Source organism: Coloeus monedula (genome assembly GCF_965178545.1).
Source record: "Coloeus monedula genome assembly, chromosome: 30".
NCBI classification, from domain to species: domain Eukaryota; kingdom Metazoa; phylum Chordata; class Aves; order Passeriformes; family Corvidae; genus Coloeus; species Coloeus monedula.
This window is the reverse complement of record NC_138810.1, coordinates 2787890-2807754: the sequence shown is the minus strand read 5'-3', so window position 1 is coordinate 2807754 and position 19865 is coordinate 2787890. Positions and strand designations below refer to the sequence as shown.

Below are 19865 nucleotides of genomic sequence, written 5' to 3'. Positions count from 1 at the left end.
GGTCACCCCAGTGCGGGGTCCCCCCTCTGTCCCCTCTGGTCACCCCTGTGCCAATGCGGGGTCCCCTCTGTCCCCTCTGGTCACCCCTGTGCCAATGCGGGGTCCCCCCTCTGTCCCCGGGGCTGTCGCCGCCCCCCCGGCCCCGCTGCCACCCCCGGGGCTGCCACCGGTCCCTTCTCCGCCCTCCCAGCCCCCCAGAGGTGCCAAAGGTGCCAATGTCCCCCCCCCTTGGTGCCACCCCCGGGCCCATCGCCAGGTCCCCCCCGGGACGGAGCTGCGGGCTCGGAACTCTCGGATCATTTTTCTCTCTCTCTCTCTCTCTCTCTTTGTTTTTTTTTTTTGGGGTGGTTTTTTTGGTTTGTTTTTTTTTTTTTTTTTGGAACATTTTTAATTTTTTTTGGAATTTTTTTTAGATTTTCTTTTATATTTTTGCTGTTCAAGTGCTGAGTTCGGCCCCGCCATGAGCCCCCACCCCCTCCCCTCCTCCCCCCGGGACCCCCTCCCGGGACCCCCCCGGAGCGACAGAACGAGGAACAAAAACAACGAACGGACGAACAGAAAAGGAACCGAAGACGTCACGCACAGCCCGAGACGGGAAATAATTAGAATAATTATAATAATTATAATAATAAAATATCGGGGGGCCGCCACCCCCCCGCCACCCCCCTGCCTGTGTGGCACCAGTCAGCCACGGGTACTGGGACCAGTCAGCCACGGGTACTGGGAGCAGCGCTGCCTGCTGCGGGGGGACTGGTGCAGTGGCTGGAGGTAACTGGTCCCAGTGCTGAACTGGTCCCAGTGCCTGGGGGTAACTGGTCCCAGAGCCCGGGTTTGACTGGTCCCAGTGCCTGGAGCTGGTGGGTTCCAGTGCCCAGTGCTGAACTGGTCCCAGTGCCTGGGGGTAACTGGTCCCAGAGCCTGGGTTTGACTGGTCCCAGTGCCTGGGGGTAACTGGTCCCAGAGCCCGGGTTTGACTGGTCCCAGTGCCTGGAGCTGGTGGGTTCCAGTGCCCAGGGCTGAACTGGTCCCAGTGCCTGGGGGTAACTGGTCCCAGTGCTCCAGGCCTGACTGGTTCCAGTATCTGGAGACAACTGGTCCCAGTGCCTACGGGTGACTGGTCCCAGTGCCCATTCCAGTGCCCAGTGCTGACTGGTTCCGGTGCCTGGGGGTGACTGGTCCCAGAGCCCAGTGCTGGTGGGTTCCAGTGCCCATTCCAGTGCCCAGCGCTGACTGGTCCCAGTGCCTGGGGGTGACTGGTCCCAGTGCCTGGAGCTGGTGGGTCCCAGAGCCCAGTGCTGAACTGGTCCCAGTGCCTGCGGGTAACTGGTCCCAGTGCCCAGCCCTCCCCTTCAGTGCCACCTGCCTGTGCCAGCCCCCCGGGGCCTCGCGGGGCTTTTCAGGCTCAGGGACCGCGGGTTTCGGGGCTCCATGGCCCCGCCAGGGCCGGGCCCTTCCCAGTCCCTTCCCAGTCCCTTCCCAGTTCCCTCCCAGCGGCTTCTGGTCCTTTCCAGGAGCGGCTGTGCCAGAGCGGGGCGGGCCTTGCCCGTGGCCGTGCCCGGCGGAGCCCTCGGGACCGGGCAAAACATTCCCGGGAGCGGCTCCTGCGGGCCCTTGGGCACCGGGGCTGTGCCCTGCCCCCCCCCGCCAGCCCCGGAGCCCCCCAAGGCACTGCCGGGCAGGGACAGGGGCTGCCCCGACCCCCGACCCCCGCATTGGCACCCCTGGAGGAGCCTCGGTGACCCAGCGGCCACCACGAGAGGCTGCTGGCCACCAGCGAGGGGCTACTAGCCACGGGGCCGGCCTGTGCCTCGTTTGGTGGGGGGGGGGGGAGCTGGGGGGATCCGGACCCTCCTGTGCCTCCCCCCCCCCCCCTTTCCTGGCAACCCCCGGCCGTCGCCACCCCCGTCCCCTCGCCACCGCCGGCGCCATCGGGGCGGTGACACCGGGGCGAGTGGCACCCAGCCTGGCACCAGGGGCCCCTTAAGTGCTGCGGCGCCAGGAGGGGGGGGCCGGGGGCTTCTCCTCGTCCTCGTAAGCGCTTCGGGGCTCCGCGGAAGCTGTCGCGGAGCCGGCGACAAGTGCTAAACATCCCGAGTGTCCCCGGCCGCCCGGCGCCGGCCCTTAAGTGCTACGCGGGTGCGGGGCCGCTCCCCGCCCGGAGCCCCCTCCGGCACCCTGGGGATAAGTGCTGGGGCCGGGGGCTGCGGGGGCTTCTCCCCCTCCTGGAGCCGCCGTTCCCAGCCCGGGTGGGGGCAGCGGCCGCTCCGGCGCCGGGGTCGGGCCCCTCTTGCATCACTCGGGGCCGAGAGGGAACCGCAGGAGCCGCGGCGGAGCCTCGGGAACGCGGGGGGGGTTCGTTCTCACGTGAAACAAATAATTAAAAAAAAACCAAAAAAAAAAAAAAAACAACAAAACAAAACAAAACAAAACCCCTCCGAGGGCAGCGGGAGGCGAATGTGCGGCGTAAGCGGAATTTCAGCCCCAGCCGGAGCCTCCCAACAATTCTGGTGTCGCCTCCGGGTGACCCCCGGGCCGCCGGACCGCCCTCACCCCCCGGCGGAGCGCCGGGGCCCCGGGGCCGGTGCCAGGGCTGGATCCAAAGCCCGGGCGGAGGCTCCGTCCCCTCTCCAGCCGTCCTTGTCTGGGGGTCCCGGGGGGAGGTGGGGGGGGGGTCTCCGGGCTGGAGCGGCCCCTCCGGAGCCGGCCCCGGGTGCGAGGGGAGGGAGCGGGGCGAGCGCCGGCCGGGAGGGTGATTAATAAATAAATAAATTAAAGAAGGGAGGCGATTTCCTCCCGGGCCGGAACCGCCCCGGGCGCGCCCGTGCCGGGGGTGCCGCTGCCGGACCTCGCTGCGGCCGCGGGGACGGGGTCACCCCCCTCGGGTGTCACCAGCGGTGTCCCCAGCGCTGCTCCAGGAGCACGGGGAGACGCGGGGTGCGCTCGCTCTTCCTCCTCCTCCTCCTCCTCCTCCTGCTGCTGCTCTCCTCGCTGAGCTGGGCCGGGGGAGCCCCACCCGGGGCCGTGTCCCCCGCGGTGTCCCCGTGTCGCCACCGTGGTGCGGGGGTCCCGGCGCCCCCTTCCCTTCTCCGTCCGGTCGCTTTATTGCACAATGCGTGTGGGATCGCGGGTTCGCTGCTCCGTGGGATTCTCCTTCTTCTCTCCTCTCCACCATCCAAACCAATTCCAACGCTTGGCCTTTGTCACTTTTCGCTTCCCGCCCCGCCCCGAACCAACAAAACAAAAATTAAAAAACCAAAAAAAAAAAAAAAAAACCAAAAAAAAAAGCCAAAAACAGCGGGGAAAAAAAAAAAACCGAGGAGTTCGTGGCGGCGGCGGCGGCGGCGCGGGGGGCGGCGGGGGACGGGGTGGGGTGGGCGGGGGTCGTTCTGAGGGGCACCCCCGGCGCTGATGGCGGGGGAAGGAGGGCGGCTCTAGGAGCATCCGCACCGGTCGACCACCATGCCGGGGATCTTGCCGTAGATGATCTGCTGCTTGTCGTTGAAGTAGAGCATGTTGATGGGGGACATCTTGGTGGGCGTGCAGCAGGGCCCGGCCGAGCCGCGCGGGTTCGCCTGCTGCACCAGGTGCGTGTGCGGGTACTTCTGCATGAACATGTACTCGCACTGGCCCGAGCAGTAGTTGGCCTTGTAGCGCTTGGGGGCGATGATCCAGTCCCAGCCGAACGCCTCGAAGTCCACGGTCAGGGGGTAGCGGCAGCAGCGCGACTCCGTCGAGTGCTCGTCGCAGTCCAGCCCCAGGTTCCGCCGCGAGCGCTTGTTGTTCTCCAGGACGCGCAGCTCCATGAAGGGGTGCTGGAAAGGGGGGACACGGGGCACAGCGGTGAGGACAGTGGGCACACAGCGCCCGGCCTGCTTGGGTCTGTGCGGCTGGTGGTGCTGCTGCTGTGGAGGTGACGCTGGCACCGTGGAGGTGGTGTTGGTGCTGCGGAACTGCCGCCAGCCCCACGGAGGTGCCGCCAGCCCCATGGAGGTGCCGCCAGACCCACAGAACTGCCACCAGCCCCACAGAGGTGCCATCAGACTATTGAGGTGTCACCAGCCCCACAGAGGTGCCACCAGCCCCACGGAGGTGCCATCAGATTATTGAGGTGCCGCCAGCCCCACGGAGGTGCCACCAGCCTCACAGAACTGCCACCAGCCCCACGGAACTGCCGCCAGCCCCACGGAACTGCCGCCAGCCCCACGGAACTGCCGCCAGCCCCACGGAGGTGCCATCAGACTGTTGAGGTGTCACCAGCCCCACAGAACTGCCACCAACCCCAAGGAGGTGCCACCAGCCCCACGGAACTGCCACCAGACTATTGAGGTGTCACCAGCCCCACAGAGGTGTTGGTGGCACCATGGAGGTGGCATTGGTCTTATTGAGGTGCCACCAGCCCCACGGAACTGCCACCAGACTATTGAGGTGTCACCAGCCCCACAGAACTGTCACCAGCCCCACAGAGGTGCCACCAAGCCCCACGGAGGTGCCATCAGACTGTTGAGGTGTCACCAGCCCCACGGAGGTGTTGGTGGCACCGTGGAGGTGGCATTGGCCCTATTGAGGTGTCACCAGCCCCATGGAGGTGTCACCAGCCCCAGGAAGCGTCAGCAGTCCCACAGAGCTGCCACCACCTCTCTTAAGGTGTCACCAGCCCCGTGGAGCTGCCACCAGGCCTGTCCAGGTGTCACCAGCCCCACGGAGGTGTCACTGTCCCCACGACCTGTGACTGTCACCACAGAGCTGCCACCCACCCCACTACAGTGTCACCGTCCCCATGAAGATGTGACTGTTGCCATAAAGCTGTGAAAAGCCCCACGGAGCTGCCCCTGTCCCCTAAATCTGTGACCAGCCCCAAACTCTCACCAGCCCCACGGAGCTGCCCCTGTCCCCCAAATCTGTGACCACCCCCAAACTCTCACCAGCCCCACGGAGCTGCCCCTGTCCCCCAGCCCTGCCACCCCCAAACTCTCACCAGCCCCACGGAGCTGCCCCTGTCCCCTAAATCTGTGACCACCCCCAAACTCTCACCAGCCCCACGGAGCTGCCCCTGTCCCCTAAATCTGTGACCACCCCCAAACTCTCACCAGCCCCACGGAGCTGCCCCTGTCCCCTAAATCTGTGACCAGCCCCAAACTCTCACCAGCCCCACGGAGCTGCCCCTGTCCCCTAAATCTGTGACCAGCCCCAAACTCTCACCAGCCCCACGGAGCTGCCCCTGTCCCCTAAATCTGTGACCAGCCCCAAACTCTCACCAGCCCCACACAGCTGCCCCTGTCCCCCAAATCTGTGACCAGCCCCAAACTCTCACCAGCCCCACGGAGCTGCCCCTGTCCCCTAAATCTGTGACCACCCCCAAACTCTCACCAGCCCCACGGAGCTGCCCCTGTCCCCCAGCCCTGCCACCCCCAAACTCTCACCAGCCCCACAGAGCTGCCACTGTCCCCTAAATCTGTGACCACCCCCAAACTCTCACCAGCCCCACGGAGCTGCCCCTGTCCCCCAAATCTGTGACCACCCCCAAACTCTCACCAGCCCCACGGAGCTGCCCCTGTCCCCTAAATCTGTGACCAGCCCCAAACTCTCACCAGCCCCACGGAGCTGCCCCTGTCCCCCAGCCCTGTGACCACCCCCAAACTCTCACCAGCCCCACGGAGCTGCCCCTGTCCCCCAAATCTGTGACCAGCCCCAAACTCTCACCAGCCCCACGGAGCTGCCCCTGTCCCCCAGCCCTGCCACCCCCATAGCTGCCACCAGCCCACCACAGCGGCCCCACCGCCCACCCCACTGCCCCACACCCCCACCCCCGTGCCCCCCCAGGGGAGGTGACACCCACCAGCCCCTCAGCGCCGGGCCCCAGCGAGGTGACAGCCAGGTCGTTGCCGTTGGGGTCGAAGGCGTTGATCTCGATGCCCCAATTGTTGTGCGGCTGCTTGAACCAGTTCTGCAGGACGTGCTTGAAGTCGATGCTCTGCCAGTGCCCCGCTCGCGAGTTGAGCTCGATCTTGAGCGAGCGGATGCGGATGTGGCGGCTGCCCTCGTCCGTGACGGGCTTGAGGCGCAGGATCTGCAGGTACACGGTGGAGGTGTGCTGCACCGGCCGCAGGTACACCCAGAGCTGCGCCTTCACCACCTTGGTGAACATGATCTTGGGGCTGAAGTTGAAGAAGCAGCAGTGCGGGTTGCCCTCGATCTGCACCACCGGGTCCGCTGCGGGATGGAGGAGGAGGAGGAGTCAGGGGGGTGATGGTGGCACCCCCGAACCGCGCGCTGAGACCCCTGAGAGCTGTGCTGGGAGCTGAGCCCCTCTTTGGGATCCCCCCAGCCTCGTGCTGGGACCCCTGACCCCCGAGCCGGGAGCTGAACCCCTCTTTGGGATCCCCCCAGCCCCGTGCTGGGACCCCCGAGCCCCGTGCCGAGAGCCGAGCCCCTCTTTGGGATCCCCCCAGCCCCGTGCCGAGAGCCGAGCCCCTCTTTGGGATCCCCCCAGCCCCGTGCTGGGAGCCGAGCCCCTCTTTGGGATCCCCCCAGCCTCACGCCGAGACCCCCGAGCTCCACTTAGGGACCCTCACGCCGCACTCCGGGACACCCAAGCCCCACGCAAGGACACGAGACCCTCTCTGGGACCCCCCATCCCCAATCCAAGACCCTCTCGCTCCTCTCCGAGACGCCCCATCCCCAGGCCGGGAGCTCCGGGCCGCACGCCGAGACCCTCAAGCCTCACTCTGAGACCCCTCGACCCACGCAGGGACCCCTGAGCCGCCTTCTGAGACCCCTCGACCCTCTCCAGGACCCCCCCTGCCCCCCTGGGACCCCCGAGCCGAACTCCGGGCCCCCCCCCGGCCCCACTCCGGGACCCCCGAGCCGCGCGGGGTCGGGGCAGCCCCTCCTCGGTCGTTAGGAGGTGAAGGTCGGGTCAGAGGCCACCCCGGGGGTCGCCCGCGAGGAGGTCCCCGGTTGCCCCCTGACCCGCGGCCCCGAGGGCTCGGGATCGCCCCGGAGCGAGCCCCCCGAGGAGGGGGTGGGGGGGTTCCCGGGCTGTGTGGGGCGGGGGGCTCCGGGCCCGCAGCACCTGCTCGGGGCCGCCCCTTCCCGGGGCCGCGCCGGGTCCCGGTCCCACCGCTCCCCATCTCCCACCCCCCACCCTCCTCCCCGGCTCCTTTGGGGGCAGCCCCACAACCTCGGGGTGAGGCAGGGGGCGATCCCCCAGCCCCCCCAAGCCCAGCCATACCCTGCGAGGTGACCAAACCGGCGACACCCGGGTGCCACCCCCGAGCATCCCCCCGACTCCGGGGGTCCCCCCGCCGCTCTCCCCCGGCCCCACGCGGCCCTCCCGGCCCGGCCCCACATCTGTGTCGAATTGAGCTGGGAATTTGCCCCCCCCCCGGCGCCGCCCCCGCCCCCTGCCCGCACCGGTCAGGTTTAATAGCGCCCAGCTGCAGCGCGGGGCCATTTGCTGCGCCGCGGCCTCCCCGGCCCCGCGGGGGTCACGACACCGGGCGCAGCCCCCGGAATGTCGCCTCCCCCCCCCCCCCCCCCCCAGCCCGTCCCCGCCGCTCGGGAATGGGGCTGGGAGCCGCGGAACCCCCTCCCCAAACCAACCCCCCCCCCCCCCCTCCCGGCTCTCAAAGCCACCGGTGACCCCCCCGCCCCAGCACCTCGGCGGGGCCTTTGTCACCCGGCGCGGTGTCACCCAGGGGTGAGGTGACAGCGCCGCACGGGGGGCTCCGGGGGGGGCTCCGGGTGGGAGATGCGGCGGGGGCGAGTCCTGGCGAGCGGCCACCAAACCCCCTCCTTGGGGACACCGCTGTCCCCCTGCCAGCCCGGCGTGGCACCCCGGGGGACACCGGGGCCGCGCTGGACATCCCGGGGGACACCGGGCCCGGTGACGAGAGCGGGGGGGGGGGGGGGTCCAGCGCGGGGGGGGGGGGGGGGGGGCGTGCCCCGCTGGCCGCGGTGCCAGGATGCTCGTCCCGTCGCTGTGGCAACGGGGGATAAAGGTTACCGGGACACCGGTCACAGCTGGGCCTGTGCCGGGCGGGGGGCGGCCCCCGGACCCCCCCCCAGCTCTTTGTTCCCGCATTCGGGGCCCCCCGAGCGCGGCCCCCCCAGCCCCGAGGTTCGCGCTGTCCCCACGTCCCCGTGTCCCGCTGACCTTGAGCGGCTCCCCCCGGGCCCCCTCCAGCCCCTCGCCGCGGCCCCCCCGGAGCCCCCCCCGAGCCTCATTAAGCTCCCCACCCCCCCCTCACGGGTCGCGGGGGTCACGGGTAGCCCCTCAATGGGTTTAGGACCCAATTAACCTTCCCGGGTTCCTCCCGCAGTTAAACCCCCCCGGGGATGGGGCGCGGGTTGGGGGGGGGGTCCGGGGATTAGCGGGGGCGGGGGGCGGCCGGGGGGAACCCGAGAGCTTTATGGCTCTGCTGCGCCCATAAAGCCCTTTCCCCTCCTTCTGTTCAGGAACCATAAAAACCCCACAATTGCCCGGGGGGGGCGAGCGCGCACAGGGGAGAAAAATCAAAATAATAACGGAGCCGAGCCCCCCCCCCCCCACCCTCCCTCCCAACCCCGAGCCTCCCCCCCCGGGGGCGCATCCGGCCGGGGGTCCGGGCCCGCGGGACCCCCGGAGGGAGGGGATGGGCTCTGCCCTTTATTTTGGGGGGCCCCCGAGCCGCGAAGGGGCGGGGAGGGGGGGGCCCGAGGCGCGGGGAGGAAAACCCCAGCGTGTCGTCAATTTTATGGGTAATAAAATTTCAAAGCCGCCCGAGCGCATTTAATGCCTGGGAAGGAAATTCGGGGGGTGGACGGGGGGGTGGGGGGCAGCGCCTCACACCTCCCTCCCTTCCGCTCGCCCTTCGCCCCCGGCCCCTCGCCCCCCATCCCCTCCCCCCGGGGGTCGCCCCGGGGGTCCCGCGCCGGGAGCAGGTGGAGAAATCCCGGGGGAAACTGAGGCAGGGGAGGGGGCGGGGGGCGGAGCCGCGGCCAAGGGCCCGTGTCCCCTCCCCGCTGGCCCAGCGGGGACCCCCGGCTGCGCTGGCCTGTCCCCACCCAGCACGGCCTGCTGTCACCCCGCTGTCACCCCGCTGTCACCCTCTTGTCGCTGTCACCCCGTTGTCACCCCGCTGTCACCCTGTTGTCACCCTCTTGTCGCCGTCACCCCGCTGTCACCCCGCTGTCACCCCGCTGTCACCCTGTTGTCACCCTCTTGTCGCCGTCACCCCGTTGTCACCCCGTTGTCACCCCGTTGTCACCCCGCTGTCACTTTGCCACGTGCCCCGGGGACCGCGAGGTCACCGTGCCACCCGCCCGGTGCCCCCAGCCCGCTCCCAGTGCCCAGTGCCAGGTCCCAGTGCCGCTGCTGAGCGGTGCCAGCGCCTGCTGACCGCCCCCAGTCCCAGTCCCCGCGTGCCCAGCCACCAGCCCCAGCACCCAGTGCCAGGTCCCAGCATGCGGTGACCGGTCACGGTCCCTGCTGCCAACTTCCAGTCCCCAGCGCCAATCCCAGTCACCAGTCCCCAGTGCTGTGTCTCAGTCCCAGTACAAATCCCAGTCCCCAGTGCCAATCCCAGTCCCCAGTGCTGTGTCTCAGTCCCAGTACAAATCCCAGTCCCCAGCGCCAATCCCAGTCCCCAGTGCTGTGTCTCAGTCCCAGTACCAATCCCAGTCCCCAGTCCCCAGTGCCGTGTCTCAGTCCCAGTACAAATCCCAGTCCCCAGTGCCAATCCCAGTCCCCAGTCCCCAGTGCCGTGTCTCAGTCCCAGTACCAATCCCAGTCCCCAGTACCAATCCCAGTCCCCAGTGCCGTGTCTCAGTCCCAGTCCCCAGTGCCAATCCCAGTCCCCAGTGCCAATCCCAGTCCCCAATCCCCAGCGCCGTGTCTCAGCCCCAGTGCCAATCCCAGTCCTCAGTCCCAGTCCCCAGTGCTGTGTCCCAGTGCCAATCCCAGTCCCCAACCCCCAGCCTCAGTCCCCAGTGCCGTGTCTCAGTCCCGGTGCCAATCCCAGTCCCAGTCCCCAGTCCCAGTCCCCAGTGCTGTGTCTCAGTCCCAGTGCCAATCCCAGTCCTCAGTCCCAGTCCCCAGTCCCAGTCCCCTGTGCCAATCCCAGTCCCAGTCCCCAGTCCCAGTCCCCAGTGCCAATCCCAGTCCCAGTCCCCAGTGCCGTGTCTCAGCGCCAGTGCCAATCCCAGTCCCAGTGCCCAGTGCCGTGTCTCAGCCCCAGTGCCAGTCCCAGTCCCCAGTCCCAGTCCCCAGTGCCGTGTATCAGTCCCAGTCCCAGTCCCCAGCGCTGTGTCTCAGCCCCAGTGCCCAGTGCCATGTCTCAGCCCCAGTCCCAGTCCCCAGTGCCAATCCCAGTCCCAGTGCCCAGTGCCGTGTCTCAGCCCCAGTGCCAATCCCAGTCCCCAGTCCCAGTCCCCAGCACCACATTCCAGTCCCAGGTCTCAGCACCAGCTCCCAGTGCCAGGTCCTGGCTCCCAGTCCCCCTTGTCAGGACCCAGGCCCCAATCCCAGCACTCAGTGCCAGCTCCCAGTCCCAGCTCCCAGTCCCAGGTCTCAGCCCCAGCTTCCAGTTTCCAGTCACAGTCCCCAGTCCCTGCACCCAGCTCCCAGTCCCAGCACCCAGTACCCAGTGCCACGTTCCAGTACCAGCTCCCAGTGCCAGCTCCCAGTCCCCAGTGTCAGCACCTGGTCCCCAGTGCCAGCTCCCAGTAACAACTCCCAGCACTCAGGACCAGCTCCCAGACCGGAGCTCCCAGTCCCCAGTGCCAGCTCCCGGTCCCAGCTCCCAGTATCAACTCCCAGTCCCCAGCACCAGCAGCTCCCAGTGCCAGCTCCCAGTCCCAGCTCCCAGTCCCCAGTGTCACCACCCGGTCCCCAACCCCAGCTCCCAGTCCCCGCACCGGGCCCCTCTCCCAGTACCATCTCCCGGTCCCCAGCACCAGCAGCTCCCAGTGCCAGGTCCCAGTTCCCAGTCCCTGCTCCCAGTGCCAGGTCCCAGTTCCCAGTCCCTGCTCTCAGTGCCAGGTCCCAGCTCCCAGTCCCAGCTCCCAGTCCCTGCTCCCAGTGCCAGGTCCCAGTTCCCAGTCCCTGCTCTCAGTGCCAGCTCCCAGCTCCCAGTCCCCAGTGTCACCACCCGGTGCCCAACCCCAGTACCCAGTGCCAGCTTCCAGTACCATCTCCCGGTCCCCAGCACCAGCAGGTCCCAGTGCCAGGTCCCAGCTCCCAGTCCCAGCTCCCAGTCCCTGCTCCCAGTGCCAGCTCCCAGTCCCAGCTCCCAGTCCCCAGTGTCACCACCCGGTCCCCAGTGCCAGCTCCCAGTCCCCGCACCGGGCCCCTCTCCCAGTCCCCAGCGGGCAGTCCCAGTCCCCTCTCCCAGTTCCCGGTGCGCTGTCCTGTCCCCCTTGTCCCCTTGTCCCCCGACCCCGCGGCACCCACACGGACCGGGGGGGGACCCACACGGACCGGGCCGAGATCGGGGACCCCCGGGGGGGCCTCGGGGAGCGGCGGGGGGGGGGGGAGGATGGGGCACCCCGGAGGGACGGTGGCGGCGGGCGGGGAGGGGAGCGGGGGGACCGGGAGGGGACCCGAGAGGGGGGTCCGGGCCGGGGGTGGGGGGTTGGGGGGGGGGAGTCCTCCGGCGAAGTTTGCAGCGGAACAAAGGGCGGCACTGACTTTCCTGGGCCATGCTGATGACGGTCTCGGTGGTGGCGTGGTACTCGTCCTCCTCCAGGTACTCGTCGTGCTGCAGCGAGTCCCCCTGGAAGTCGTGGAGGTCCAGGAGCTGCTGGAGCGGGGGGGCCTTGGGCAGCAGCTGCTTCACCACCTCCCGGGTGATGTTGGGCGCTTCCTTCAGCCGCAGCTTGCTCAGGATCTGCGACTTGATGCTCTCCAGCCGCAGCTCTTTGCTCTGCCGCCGCCACAGGCACACGGGGCAGGCGGGCTCGGAGGCGGGGGGCTGCTCCACCGACCCCCCTCCAGCCACCGCGGCCACCAGCGAGCCCAGCAGCCACCACAGCGGGGCCATGCCGGGGGGGGACAGCAAAAAATACATCGGGAGAAAAGAAGGGGGAGGAAAAAAAGAAAGAAGAGGGAGGGCAAAAAAAAAAAAAAAAAAAAGAAAGAAAGAAAAAAAAACCAGAAAAAGAAACAGAAAAAAAAAAAAAGGAAAAGAAAAAAAAAAAAAAAGAAGGGAAAAAAAAAAAAAAAAAAAAAGGAAAAGCAAAACCCTTCCCCACCGGGCCGCCCCCCCGCCCCGCTTCCACCGCAGCGCGCAAGGGGGGGAAGGCGGTAACGGCGGCGGGGGCGGGGAAGCGGGGACCCCGGGGGGGGCCGAAGGGGGGGGGGGGATGAAAAAAAGCGGCGGTAGCGGCGGCCCCGGGGTTTTATACCCCAAGAGAAGTGTGTCGTCAGCGGCCTTGATTGGCTGCGGGCGCACAAAAGAGGTTCTGGCAGGGGCTTGGCACCAGCCGCCGCCGGCCCCCCGAGCCCCGGGAACGGCCCCGCCGCCGCCCGGTGCGCTCGGGCACCCCCCGCCCGCCTCCGCCTCGGGGGGGGGGGGCTCGGGGGGCGGCGCGGCCCGGCCCCGGCTCCCGGCAAGTGCGGCGGGACGGACGCGAGTCCCGGCAAGTGCGCCCGCCCCCCGGGCTGCGCGGACCCCCCCTCAACCCCCGGCAGCCCCGGAGACCCCCCCCCTCACCTCCCCCCGCCCCGGCCCCGCTCGGTGCCGGCCCCGGCAGAACCGGGCACGGGCAGGTTCCGCCAGAGAGAGGTTCCAGGAGGGACCGGGAGCGGCGGATCCCGGCCCAGGGATGCCCAGGAGGGAGTTTTGGGGGGGTGGGGGGCGTGGGGGGCTTAGGGACCCCCGGGTGGGGGGGGACTGAAACTCGGGGCCGGCGTGTGAATCTTCCCAATCCGGGAGCATCCTGGCACCGGGAAGCGCTGCAGGAGCAGCGGGAGGCTCCAGGAGGGACAAGGACCGGCCCAGGGATGCCCGGCCAGGACTTGGGGGGCTCGGGGAGCGCCGGGGGGGGCTCCAGGGGTGGCTGGGGGGGGGGGGGTGAAGGTGCCCGCTCTGCGAGCACCCTGGCACCGGGAAGCGCTGCAGGAGCACCGGGAGGCTCCAGGAGGAATCAGGACCAGCGGATCCCGGCCCAGGGAAGCCCCGCCTGGAGTTGGGGGGCTCAGGGACCCCCGGGGGGGGGGGCGGCTGAAACTCCGGGGTGTGTGGGGGGGGGGTGAAGCTGCCCAATTTGGGAGCATCCTGGCACTGGGAAGCGCTGCAGGAGCATCGTTCCAGGAGGGACAAGGACATCCCAGCACGGCTGATGGAAGCCCGGCCACGACTTGGGGGGGACACGGGGACCCCCGGGGGGTCACGGGGGTCCTGCACCCAACGCGGGGGGGGAGCACAGCGGGCAGCCTGCCCCCTCCACACCGGCACCGGGCAGCGGATCCAGGAGGAGCCAGGGCAGTAACGAGGGGACCCCTGCCCTGAGCTCAACGTGGGGACCCCCCCCGGCTGACCGGAGACCCCCCCCCCCCCCCTTTTTCCCGGTGCCCGCCCCATCAGAACCATGGAGAGGGGAAGCCCCACCGGAGATGCACCGGCGGGCGGGGGGGCTGCGGGGGAGGCCTGACCCGGGAGGGGGCACGGCCCTGGAGGGGGGGGGGTGAGGGGGGGTTCCCGGTGGGTTTGGGGAGGGGGCAGCGGCCCCGTTGCCCCCCCGGTCCCGGGGGTGGGGGCGGTAACGGAGCGCCGGGGGCAGCGCTCCCCCGCGCGGCGAGGGGCGGAACTGCAGGGGGGGCGCTTTGGGGACACGGCGACACGCGACACGCGACACGCGACACGCGACACGCGACACGCGACACGGGCCCCCCCGGTACCGCCACGGAGCGCCCCCCCCCACCCCCCTGCCGTCCCGGTGTCACCGGTGTCACGATCCCGGGGAGCGGCGAGCACGGCGGGGGTGGATTGGGGGGGGTCGCGTCCCGCTTTGTCCCCTCCCCGCCGGTGTCGCGACGCCCCCCGGTGTCGCCGCAGTCCGCTGTGACCCCGTGCACGCGGCGCCGCGGCAGCGAGGGGGTTAAAGCGCGGCCGTGACGCGGCCCCGTCCCCGCCCACGGGCTGCCCGCAGGAGCTGTCAGCGGCCCCGGTAACGGCAGCGCGGGCGGGGGGCGGCCCCCACGGTCCCCGAGGGTCCCCGGGGTGTCCCCAGAGGCGGCTCGGAGTGGGGGGACCCTCTCTGGGGGGTGGGGGGGGGGGTCCCCAACGCGGGGGTGGTGGTGGTGGGGGGGGAGTTTGGGGCCGTTACGGGTCCGTTACGGGGGGGCCGCATCGCCCCGCGCCTTCCGGGGGGACAGCGGGGCCCCCCCGGCCCGAGCGCGTCGTGTCCCCGTGGGACAGAGCCACCCCCCCCGCGCGTGGGCATCTCTGGGGACAGCCCCGTGTCCCCCCCGTGGGACAGAGCCACCCCCCCCGCGCGTGGGCATCTCTGGGGACAGCCCCGTGTCCCCCCCGTGGGACAGAGCCACCCCCCCCGCGCGTGGGCATCTCTGGGGACAGCCCCGTGTCCCCCCCGTGTCGTCCCCGTGTCCCCACAGCCACAGCGCCCTGGCCCCCGGTTTTGTGTGCCCGTGCCCCTTCGTGCCCACAGCCCCCCGTGTCCCCACCTGCCCGCGTCCCCACACCCTCCTGTGCCACCCTGTGCCCACATCGCCACGTCCCCCTGTTCCCGTGTCACCCCTGTCTCCAGATGCGCATCCCCGTGTCCCCGTGGCACCCTGTCCCCGCGTCTCAATGTCCCCAAATCCCCGCATCCCAATGTCCCCAAATCCTCGCATCCCCACGTCCCAATGTCCCCAAATCCCCGCATCCCAATGTCCCTAAATCCTCGCATCCCCACGTCCCAATGTCCCCAAATCCCCGCATCCCAATGTCCCTAAATCCTCGCATCCCCACATCCCAATGTCACCCTGTCCCCGCATCCCAATGTCCCCAAATCCCCACATCCCCACATCCCAATGTCCCCACATCCCCCATCCACGTTCGGGGATCATTCCAGAGCCTTTCGGAGCGCGTCCCTGACCCCCGCCACTGCCCCTCGCAGGTGTCCGCGGTGTCGCCGCTGTCGCCGGTGTCCCGGCCATGGCGGGGCTGCTGCAGGCGCTGGTGGCGGTGTCGGAGAAGGCGGCGGAGGTGGCGCGGCGGTGCCGGGCGGAGGAGCCGCTGTTCCGGCTGCTGGTGGCCGAGAAGACGGGACCCGACAGGAACCGGCGCTTCCTGCAGGACTTCAAGACGCTGGCGGATGTCCTGATCCAGGAGGTCATCAAGCACGACCTGGGGACACAGGTGGGGACAGCGCCCGGGGGGTGTCCGAGGGGTCCGGCACCCTCCGAGTCCCCCCCCTGAGCCCCTCCCGGTGTCCCCCCAGTTCCCCGAGCTCCGGGAGCACATCCACGGGGAGGAGTCCAACGAGTTCAGGGACGTGGAGGGTGAGTGGGGACGGTGTGGGACACGAGTGGGGACGGTGTGGGACACGAGTGGGGTCAGCGGGGTGGGGACACGGGGATGTGAGGCTGAGGAGGGGGTCCCCGTGCCCCACGTCCCGATGTCACCCTGTCCCCACATCCCCATAACGCCCTGTCCCCACATCCCGATGCCACCGTGCCCCACGTCCCGATGTCACCCTGTCCCCACATCCCCATAACGTCCTGTCCCCACATCCCCATGTCCCCACATCCCGATGCCACCGTGCCCCATGTCCCCACATTCCCATGGCTGAGTTGGGGGTCCCTGTGCCATGTCCCGTCTGATTTGGGGTCCTGGCAGGTGGCACAGTGACAGTGCGGGCCTGTGCCATGTCCCGTCTGATTTGGGGTCCTGGCAGGTGGCACAGTGACAATGCAGGTCTGTGCCATGTCCCGTCTGATTTGGGGTCCTGGCAGGTGGCACAGTGACAATGCAGGTCTGTGCCATGTCCTATCTGATTTGGGGTCCTGGCAGGTGGCACAGTGACAATGCAGGTCTGTGCCATGTCCTGTCTGATTTGGGGTCCTGGCAGGTGGCACGGTGACAGTGCAGGTCTGTGCCATGTCCTGTCTGATTTGGGGTCCTGGCAGGTGGCACGGTGACAGTGCGGGTCTGTGCCATGTCCTATCTGATTTGGGGTCCTGGCAGGTGGCACAGTGACAGTGCGGGCCTGTGCCATGTCCCGTCTGATTTGGGGTCCTGGCAGGTGGCACAGTGACAGTGCGGGTCTGTGCCATGTCCTGTCTGATTTGGGGTCCTGGCAGGTGGCACAGTGACAGTGCGGGTCTGTGCCACGCCTGTGACTGACCCGGGGTCCTGGCAGGTGGCACGGTGACAATGCGGGTCTGTGCCACGCCTGTGACTGACCCGGGGTCCTGGCAGGTGGCACGGTGACAGTGCGGGTCTGTGCCATGTCCTATCTGATTTGGGGTCCTGGCAGGTGGCACAGTGACAGTGCGGGCCTGTGCCATGTCCTATCTGATTTGGGGTCCTGGCAGGTGGCACAGTGACAGTGCGGGCCTGTGCCATGTCCTATCTGATTTGGGGTCCTGGCAGGTGGCACAGTGACAGTGCGGGCCTGTGCCATGTCCCGTCTGATTTGGGGTCCTGGCAGGTGGCACAGTGACAGTGCGGGTCTGTGCCATGTCCCGTCTGATTTGGGGTCCTGGCAGGTGGCACGGTGACAGTGCGGGTCTGTGCCACGCCTGTGACTGACCCGGGGTCCTGGCAGGTGGCACGGTGACAGTGCGGGTCTGTGCCACGCCTGTGACTGACCCGGGGTCCTGGCAGGTGGCACGGTGACAGTGCGGGTCTGTGCCACCCCGGGGGACACGGCGGCCCTGCTGCTGTCGCTGCTGGGCCCCGAGCAGACGAGGGCGGCCGAGCTGCTGGCAGAGGCCGTGCACCGGGAGGTGACACTTGGGGACACGGAGCTGGCTGGCATCGACCCCGGAGTGTCCCCGGGGGACGTGGGAATCTGGATAGACCCCATTGGTGAGGGGCTGTGGGGTGGGGATGGGGTGGGATGAGGACAGGAACAGGGATGGGGTGGGATGAGGACAGGGATGGGAACAGGAACAGGGATGGGGATGGGAAGAGGAACAGGGATGGGAACGGGGATAGGGACAGGGATGGGATGGGATGGGATGGGATGGGATGGGATGGGATGGGAACGGGAACAGGGATGGGGTGGGATGAGGACAGGAACAGGAACAGGGATGGGGGTGGGAACAGGAACAGGAGGAGGGATGGGGCGGGACGAGGACAGAGATGGGAACAGGAACAGGGATGGGATGGGAACAGGAAGAGGAACAGGGATGGGGTGGGATGAGGACAGGGATGGGAAGAGGAACAGGGATGGGGATGGGGATAGGGACAGGGATGGGATGGGAACAGGAACAGGAACGATGGGGTCGGGGATAGGGACAGGGATGGGATGGGAACAGGAACAGGGATAGGGTGGGATGAGGACAGGGATGGGGGACAGGGATGGGACGGGGACAGGGGCAGGATGGGATGGGATGGGGACAGGACAGGGACTATGGGATGGGATGGGGACAGGACAGGGACTGTGGGGTGGGATGGGGACAGGGCCAAGGACAGGGCCCCGCAGACCCCCTGGCAAACCCCGCAGACTCCACCAACGAGTTCATCGGGGGGCGCGAGGACGTGGCCGCCGTCGATGGCATCGCCCCCGGGGGGCTGCGCTCGGCCCTGGTGCTCGTGGGGGCCTTCGACCGCCGCAGCGGGGTCCCCGTCCTGGGGGTCATCAACGAGCCCTTCTTCCAGCGGGACCCCCAGACCCACAGGTACCCCCAGACCCCGCACCCCAGGGCTCCTGACACCCCTGACCCCACACTCGGGGGTCCCTGTCACCCTGTACCCTTCACCCTGGGGTCCCAGCACCCCCATACCCTTCACCCTGGGGTCCCAACACCCCCATACCCTTCACCCTGGGGTCCCTGTCACCCCCATACTCCACACCCCGGGGTCCCAGCACCCCCATACCTCCCACCCCGAGTATCCCAGCACCCCCATACCCCCCACCCAGGGGTCCCAGCACCCCCATACCCCTCACCTAGGGGTCCCAGCACCCCCATACCCCTCACCCTGGGGTCCCTGTCACCTCCATACCCCCCACCCCAGTGTCCCAGCACCCCCATACCCCTCACCCAGGGGTCCCAGCACCCCCATACCCCCACCCCGGGTATCCCAGCACCCCCATACCCCTCCCCCTGGGGTCCCAGCACCCCCATACCCCCCACCCCAGGGTCCCAGCACCCCCATACCCCTCACCCAGGGGTCCCAGCACCCCCATACCCCTCACCCTGGGGTCCCAGCACCCCCATACCCCTCACCCCGGGTATCCCAGCACCCCCATACCCCTCACCCCAGTGTCCCAGCACCCCCATACCCCTCACCCAGGGGTCCCAGCACCCCCATACCCCCCACCCCGGGTGTCCCAGCACCCCCATACCCCCCACCCCCCATGGTCCCTCCCCCCACCATCCCCCCCCCCCCACCCCCCACCTCAGGCACCCCCCGACCCCTGCCGTCCCCCCCGCAGGTGGCAGGGCCGCTTCCACTGGGGGGTGGCCCACGGGGACACCCGGCTGTGCTCGCTGTCCCCTCCCGCCGCCCGCGCGTGTCCCCCCCGCGTGGTGCTGAGCCGGGCCGAGGGGGCGGCGGTGCGGGGGGCTCTGAGCTCCTTGGGCGGGGGTCCCCCGCATTTCGCCGCCGGAGCCGGCTACAAACTGCTGTGCGTGGCTCTGGGGCTGGCGGACGCCTTCGTGCTGTCGCAAGCCACCACCTTCGCCTGGGACTCGTGTGCCCCCCACGCCATCCTGCGGGCGCTGGGCGGGGGGGTGGTGGCCTTGGCGGCGGCGCTGCGGGCGGGGGGCACCGGGGACCCCCCCGAGCTCGTCTATCACCGGCCGCACCCGGGGGAGGCGGGGGCCGAGCGCTGGGCGAACCGGGAGGGACTCGTGGCCTTCGTGCACCGCCAGCACCTGCGGGCAGTGCTGGACGCGCTGGGCGACCTGCCCGGCTTGTGACAGCGGGGATGGGGAAATTGGGGTGGGGGGGGGGTTGGGGGAGTGGGGCTGGGACCCTGGGGTGGGGGAAATTGGGGGGCTGGGACCCCGGGGTAAAGTGGAGGGGCTGGGACGCTGAGTGTGGGGTGTGGAGGGGGGGGGGGACACTGGGGTGGGGGCTGGGACGCCAGGGTGGGGGTTAATGGGGGGGCTGGGACCCCAAGGTGAAGGGTCCAGGGGGGGTTGGGACGCCAGGGTGAGGGGTGGGGGGTCCTGAGGATTTTGGGGTGCAGGACCAGGGTGGCAGGGACCGAGGACAGGGGGACAGCAGGGACCCCCGGGGTGCGGGGTCAGGGGGCTCTGGGACCGCCGGGTGTGGGGTCAGGAGGGTCTGGGAGCCCCGGGGTGCGGGGTCAGGGGGCTCTGGGACCGCCGGGTGTGGGGTCAGGGGGCTCTGGGACCGCCGGGTGCGGGGTCAGAGGGGTCTGGGACCCCGGGTGCGGGGTCAGGGGGCTCTGGGACCCCGGGGTGTGGGGTCAGGGGGCTCTGGGACCGCCGGTTGTGGGGTCAGGGGGCTCTGGGACCGCCGGGTGCGGGGTCAGAGGGGTCTGGGACCCCGGGTGCGGGGTCAGGGGGCTCTGGGACCCCGGGGTGTGGGGTCAGGGGGGTCTGGGAGCCCCGGGGTGCGGGGTCAGGGGGCTCTGGGACCGCCGGTTGTGGGGTCAGGAGGGTCTGGGACCGCCGGGTGTGGGGTCAGGGGGCTCTGGGACCCCCGGGTGTGGGGTCAGAGGGCTCTGGGACCGCCGGG

General features: G+C 69.3%; 2 protein-coding genes across 2 annotated transcripts; one reads left to right on the top strand and one right to left on the bottom strand.

Annotated features, from left to right (window-relative positions):
- Positions 1–3431: 3431 nt before the first annotated feature.
- GDF11 (growth differentiation factor 11) lies at positions 3432–12020 on the bottom strand (the record flags this gene model as incomplete). The annotated part of the gene is made up of 3 exons (XM_082299012.1): positions 3432–3812; positions 5837–6210; positions 11669–12020. The coding sequence occupies 3 exons, from the start codon at positions 12018–12020 to the stop codon at positions 3432–3434; spliced, it is 1107 nt and encodes a 368-aa protein (XP_082155138.1).
- Positions 12021–14116: 2096 nt separating this feature from the next.
- INPP1 (inositol polyphosphate-1-phosphatase) lies at positions 14117–19078 on the top strand (the record flags this gene model as incomplete). Its single annotated transcript, XM_082299015.1, has 6 exons — positions 14117–14148; positions 15103–15344; positions 15427–15487; positions 16815–17018; positions 17659–17833; positions 18592–19078. Exons 2-6 carry the CDS (start codon positions 15141–15143, stop codon positions 19076–19078), a joined length of 1131 nt encoding a protein of 376 aa, XP_082155141.1. The 5' UTR covers positions 14117–14148; positions 15103–15140.
- Positions 19079–19865: the final 787 nt, after the last annotated feature.